This window comes from Cyclopterus lumpus, chromosome 3 (genome assembly GCF_009769545.1).
Source record: "Cyclopterus lumpus isolate fCycLum1 chromosome 3, fCycLum1.pri, whole genome shotgun sequence".
In the NCBI taxonomy this organism is placed as follows: domain Eukaryota; kingdom Metazoa; phylum Chordata; class Actinopteri; order Perciformes; family Cyclopteridae; genus Cyclopterus; species Cyclopterus lumpus.
This window is the reverse complement of record NC_046968.1, coordinates 13,415,984-13,423,091: the sequence shown is the minus strand read 5'-3', so window position 1 is coordinate 13,423,091 and position 7,108 is coordinate 13,415,984. Positions and strand designations below refer to the sequence as shown.

Sequence of the window (7,108 nt, the reverse complement as noted above, 5' to 3'; positions counted from 1 at the left end):
CAACAATTCATAATACTGCAAATGCATGGGCTTTCACCAGTGAGCCATAGGCTCAACTATCATTGTGTTACCTTATTTGCTGATAGATAGTAATTTAACACACATTAATATAAATTAAAATCTTCGGGATAATTACTTTATTTTTCCTGAATTAACCGTCTGTATTTTTTATTTTATATTTTAGACAAGACCATTTTACATTTTCAAGATTGTGGACAATAAAATTTAAAACAAACCAATGTTAACTAAATATGACTAACTTATGATAAACTGTAATTATTTTAATGTTCCTAATATTGACACAGGTGATGATGAAGTGCCTTATTACAGCAGACTAAATGTATGTACTTATATTGTACCAACATGTGAGAGGTACCATCTCTAGTGAGATCAAATGTACTAAAACTGCACATGTTTTTTGGGAAGAGAAATACGACTAAAAAGTAAATAAAGTCATTTTACATTCTACAATTTTAAGACAAATCTATTAAACACCATGAATTAGACTTGTATTGGCTGTTGGGACTCTGAGTAGGTGATCGGTTCCACATGCCATTGCTCTGTATCTGAGACTGCACTGCCATCTGCTGCTCTCTGGTACAAATCACACGCCAGAGGGTTGACAGAAATAACGGGTTAAAAGGTCAAGTGTGGCATTCAAAAGCTAATCGTAAATACCCAATGTACAAAGGCAAGTTGTGAATTTAAGGGAATAACTGGGAATAATCCAGGAAATGTATTACTTTACTTTCTAATTAATTCATGAATACTTACTTTTGTATTTACAAAGCTGGTTTGTTTTAAAGGGATGCGTAAAAAGACCTGCACATCAAACTAAACTTTGGAAGTGCTTCACCATCATAATGTTTGAAGCTGCTGTTGCTCAATAATAGAGAATGAAGTCAGCCAGGAGCAAAATCACATTGGTTCAGTACAGTGCAATGTTGGCTTATATTTAGCATTTAGAAATATAATTAGGAAGCCAACATTTATCAAATGTCTTCCTCCTCATGGCACACTACGACAATTATGACAAGATGATAATTCCAATGAGAATTAGAGCTTATAAAGGGACCAAGCGCACATCCTGGCAAAGATACTCAGGTGAAAGACAAAAAAACACTTCACAGCAGGAATAAGATTTGTTTTAAATGTCAGCGAGCAAGCACAACAACACTAACCCGGACTTTCACAACCTTATCTGTTTCTCTGAAAAATCATAAAGTGATGCACTTTACAACCAAAGCCATCAGTCTGTCACTGAGAGCTGTCATGAAGTCCCACACTGGAATCCTGCATTGCCTCAAAAGCAAAGCACTGATCGGCCGAACAAACAATTATCATTAAACCACCTATAACACAAAGAAAAACAGTGAGCAGCCTTACCTAAAACCAGGCAGGGCTTTCTCCTCATTTCTTCCAGCTTTGACTTGTTGCAGCAATGAACCAGGATCATGTAAAAACATTTCTAAAGATAAACTTCTTATTCTTGTGTATGTTAACATGTGCACCAAAGTTGTAAACAATTATAACTTAGAAAGCAACAGCTTTATGTTAACTCTCACATATATACACATGAAATTTGAGCTCTGCGTTGTCAGTAAACCAACCAAATAATTTTATGAGCAATGTGCTGCTGCAAAACCCCGTGGGTTCAGTTTCTCACTCGAGGACGGGCAGAAGGAGCCGGGGGTTCCAACTGCCAACCTTGTGATTAAAGGAATGAATCAAAGTTGAAGGCTGCTGTTTGTATTTGAGTTTGGGACAAAACGTACACAACGATGGAGAACCTTCACTGAAAAGAGGATGCAGATGAAATGCATCCGAACCCAAGGAATGTTTTTAATGAGTGTTTGACTCCCGTCTACTTGACCAAGTAAAGGTGGTGAGTTGATGCTGATTATTGTTGTGCCCCATATATCTGCAAGGTTTGGTTACTGTAGGTAAGACATTTTTATATTTTTAGGGTACAACAACGATAATAATAATACAAATAATTATGCATGCACTAGGCCAGTGGATTCCCTCTTTGAGGATTTATAGTCAACATTTCGAACAGCACTTGAAGGCAGCTGGTCTAATCCAGTCTAATCTGGGCAGCAACGTCACCAGATGAGAGATGACATCTGTGGATACAAGCTTTACTGTGAAATAAACGCATGGCTGTCATTTTGTGGGACAAAATGTCTATAACAACTTGCCAGAAGGTTACTCTTATATCATGCTCTGTTCTCTGTGTTTCTCTCTTCCTACCCAGAATGCTTTTACCCAGAGGGAAAAAGGAGATGGGTCGGCCTGAGGGTAAGGAGGTTTATCAGATCATCGTTCATCCATCCATCTCCTATGTTGCTGTTGTTGTTGCTATTGTTGTTGTTGCCAGCTGTTACTTTGACTAGAGAGCGTGTGCGAGGCCCAAGGCCCCATCGTGTGCATATTTGTATCATAATGTTACACAATTGATAAGAAGAAAACAGAAAAAGATCTATTTCACATATATTGAAGCATATGTGTTTTTTAAACATCTTTTTAAAAGTACGGTATTTATACATATACACATTTTCAAATATGTTTAGACCTATTCATCTCTTGTAATGCTTGTCAACACGACATTTGAAATATCCCATATAAATCACAGTACTGTTAAACAGAAATTATTGTAGGGTTGTATGTATTTATGTATACTATTATTTTTATTTCATAATTTTACGCCTTATGTCCTCAATGGAAGTACTGACACAGATGTATTTGTTGATAAATCAGACCTGAAGATATCGGTGGATTCTTAATATGAATATGTTGGATTATTAATCACTCCAATTAGATTGCACAAACTCCAACCATATATCTGTAAATGTCTTGACCATAAATTGATACTTTAGTATCAAAAGTTCACCTGTTCCTTATGAGAATATTTTATTTCCGCGTTTTAGAGAGAAGATTACAGTTTTAATATATATTTTTTACAAACACAGGCTAATAACTTGTGTGTATCCCGTGGACGCTGATTCAACATGCCGGCTGGCACAAATCAAAGCGAGCACTATTTCCGATAAAGCTCGCAACCCAAAATAACAATAAATAATAAACCCCTAAGAAACTATTTATCGCGACGCGTTACATGGTGCATACAAACAGGGACGAGACTCTCTTTCTCTTCAGCCACATCTCATTGATCCAAAGTTTAGGAAATTGTGACTTTACTTCAGTTTTTTTGTTAGCAATTCAATTAACGTGGAATAGCTGCACGCGGGGCGTCACCACGTAAACACAAATCCGTGCACGTACCGCTACTCATGCTTTCAACCTACATGCTTTGCCACATGCTTTATTGGGACTGGACTTACATGTAAATATAGATATTATTTATTTATATTATTAGACTAATATTAAGAATTGTCTGAGGAATTGCTTTATCTAACTAAGTTCACTGATTTTATTGATTAAAAAACACATTGTTCCTTAACATTGACCCGCTTGTAAATATTTAATTGGACTAAATTAATCGATTTAATGTTGGGGAACTTGCAGTGTTGGCAACAATAATTGAATTCTTTAAAGTTCAAGGCTTTATGTAGGCCTTGCTACTATACCGGTTCATCTCTGAGAACATGTTCCTCTGATTGAGTAAGAGATTTCCCGAAAACCTTCGCTCTAAAGTCTAATTATTGATAGATTGATTGTTTTTGTTCTCCTCCAGTCGGACCTGGGTTCTACCCTCCTGTGATGCACCATCTGTCATTGCCAGAGGACCCAGAACGCTGGGGCGTGGACCCTTCATACTCCATGGCACACAGTGCTGAGGCCATGGCCAAAGTGAAAGGCATCGGACGAGGCAAAAAATACAATCTGATGGCTCAAGTGATACCCATATATGGCTTTGGGATACTTCTTTACATCCTCTATATAATCTATAAGGTATGTAAGTTATGACTGACCTGCTTGGGAGGCAGGGTGTATGAATACTAAACACTATTAACTACCGTATATAAATATGAAGTGTTAATCATGTAGATCTACACCACACTATAATAAACTGCACTATTATGCCATATAAATACAGCCTTATGAGAAATGGTGATCTCTATGACAATAGTGAGTCTGCATTTACTTTTCATTTTGGCAATTTAATGTACAGTAGATTGAATAAATTTGCCAATGTTTGTTATGATCTATTATGCTAAATATGTATGTGTTTACAGCTGACATGTAAGGGGAAGACTACTGAATCAGAAAACCACACTACAGTAACCAAGGCAAACATGGAGAATAAGATTAGTAAGTACCTTCAGCGATTTATTGATTGATTTTATTAGTACAATTCCCCAAAACGATTTGTTTCTGATTTCTTTTTCAACTGTTTATGGACAATATGTTCACATTTGTGTTTTTTATTAGTGGCATACAGCTCTTATCACATTAAAAAGTGCAGTCGCCAAATACTTTTGTAATGTAAAGGGAATCTGGTGTTTGAAAAGCCCTTTTGCCTATAGAATGAATCAACCACACGTTAGCTGTGCATATGACACACTTATATATAATTTGTACATGTACATAAAATGCTATATATTTGGACTTTAAAACAAGGTTCTCTTGTAAATCTTGTAGCACCCGAGTATGGGCTTGTCAGGCTTCAGGAGAGGCTTCTGCAAACAGAAAAGATGATGGAGAGAATTGTCTCTGAAAAGAGTCGATGTTCTGGGAGGTAAGACTTGTTTTTCTCTCAGCATCCAACTGTTCACTAACTATAGCACAGAAGAACCAGAACAAATGACTCATACAGGGATAAATCAGTAACACCCGCATGGAAATGAAAGGGCTAGAGATTAAAGGGGGAATTATTCAAAGGTGGAAAGGCCCCTTGCATATTTTACTTAACAGCTACTACTCTCTTATTTCTAAGGTCATATTATAGCATATACATTCAAATTTGAATCAATGAAAAAATGGGCTGCACGGTGGTGTAGTGGCTAGCACTTTCGCCTCACAGCAAGAGGGCCGCGGGTTCGATTCCCGGTCGGAGCGGTCCTTCTGTGTGGAGTTTGCATGTTCTCCCCGTGGCAGCGTGGGTTCTCTCCGGGCTCTCCGGCTTCCTCCCACAGTCCAAAGACATGCTGCAGGTTAATTGCTCTCTAAATGTCCCATAGGTGTGAATGTGAGAGTGAATGGTTGTATGTCCCTACATGTGCCCTCGATGGACTGGCGGCCTGTCCAGGGTGTCCCCTGCCTTCGCCCTATGTCAGCTGGGATAGGCTCCAGCGCCCCCGCGACCCTAATGAGGATAAGCGGTATTGAAAATGGATGGATGGATGGATGGATGGATGAAAAAATAGGAAATTATCTAGTTTTCAGGAAGCAAATAAAAACTGAGACTTACTGACTCAATAATGTAATCTAAGTGATTGGTAAAAATTCAAAGCAGATGTAATCTGTGCCTCAATGCACTCAGTCGGAATCTGAAAATCAAGGCCAAAGAGAATGTATATTGCAGCTACAGTATATACAGCAATTGAATGTTTGGGGAACATTACAGACAAAGAACCATTTACTGAACCGGCATTGATTGGTGGACCTTAAGCGCTGCCATCTTGAATGTCTCTGCTTCATTATCTGTGCTGTTCTCTAGTGGCAGAAGGAGGAAGAGCAAAGCTTCTACATCAAAGAAGGAGGAGAAATTACTCAAGCAACTTCGACAGATCACACAGCTGATCCAAGAGGGCCGGTTGGAGGCAGACACCCCTGAGATGGAGGCTGAGGAGGTCCCCTACTGTGTCGACTGGGAAGGTACAAGCCTAAATCTGAATCTCAAAGCTCCTCACATCTTCTCACAAAATCTACATGTGTTGCACTTATAGTAGAAGATGTTTTCTCTAGGGAAATCCATTTTTTGTTATCGCAAAATCTCATACGGTATATAAAATGATGCATCGTTTTGTACACCAATGCAGGCTACCCAGAGGAGACCTACCCAGAGTATGATGAGCCCTGTAAAAGACGAGGATTTGACATCTTTACACTGGTGGAATCCCCCCACCAGCCCACCGCTGAGGCCCTGGCAGAGAGGATCGAGCAAGAGGAGGAAGAGATGATGGCAAGGAAACTATCCATAGTGCAAGAGGTAGATGAAGAGGTAGAGGAAGAGGTGGAGGAAGATGGTGAGAAGGAGGAAGAAGTAGAGGAAGTAGAGGAAGAGATAGAAGAGGAGGAAGAAGTGATTGAGGGGGAGGAGGAGGAAGAGGAGGAGGAGGAGGAGGAGGAAGAGGAGGAGGAGGAAGAGGAAGAGGAGGAGGAAGAGGAGGAGGAGGAGGAAGAAGAGAAAGCAGAGAAAATACAGTTGCTCAGTCTTCCTTCATCCCTGCCTGCTGCAGAAAGAAAGCAGGAGAGACTTGGTTTGGAGTTGAGCAACGAGCTCCAGTGTCTCAATGGAGGGAAGAAGCAAATTAGCTTTAGTGACCACAACGATGTGTTCCACTACCCTAAAGAGGGTACTTATGAAGAGGAGGGGATGGAAGATGAGGTGGAGGAAGAAGATGAGGTGGAGGAAGATGATGAGGTGGAGGAAGATGATGAGGGGACAGAGGTGGAAGAGGAGGAGGAAGCGGATGAAGACGATCCAGTAATGGAAGCAGAGAGCTTGCAGTTCAGCTGTGAGGGTTGTCCCAACCCGGAAGAGGAAGCAGAGGAGGATAAAGAAGAGTATTTGTTTCCGTCTGCGCCTGTGGAAGATGACGGTCCGACCCATGCAGACGTGCACAAAGAAGTTGGGGCGAGTGGGCTGAGGATGCGGAACAGGAGGGAGACATGAAGGACTTTTCCAATTACTGTGCTGTTCTTACCTAGTTACAGTGAACTCAATGCTCCTCAAATATGTACTTTGTTTACCACAGATTCCTTATGTGTGTAAAATATAGAGCAAGCTCTCTGGTTAATTTAAAAGAGCTGAACATTATTATAAAGTTAGTGACTGCTCCTTTGCTCTTATTTTTCATCAAGGATGGCTTTACAGTTTCAAAATGAAGTTATGTCTAACAGAACATCTGCATTGTTTAATCATTAACCATGATTAGTTTTGCCACCTTATTGTTGTTCCTTTTTAATCAGAAACTGGGTC

The 7,108-nt window shown here is 39.7% G+C and overlaps 1 protein-coding gene across 1 annotated transcript; it reads left to right on the top strand.

The window, feature by feature from the left end:
• The first annotated feature begins 2,183 nt into the window (after window positions 1-2,183).
• On the top strand, window positions 2,184-6,802 carry ric3a (RIC3 acetylcholine receptor chaperone a). The gene is made up of 8 exons (XM_034563404.1): window positions 2,184-2,301; window positions 3,698-3,915; window positions 4,200-4,275; window positions 4,606-4,702; window positions 5,636-5,781; window positions 5,946-6,106; window positions 6,185-6,460; window positions 6,515-6,802. The coding sequence occupies exons 1-8, from the start codon at window positions 2,184-2,186 to the stop codon at window positions 6,800-6,802; spliced, it is 1,380 nt and encodes a 459-aa protein (XP_034419295.1).
• Window positions 6,803-7,108: the final 306 nt, after the last annotated feature.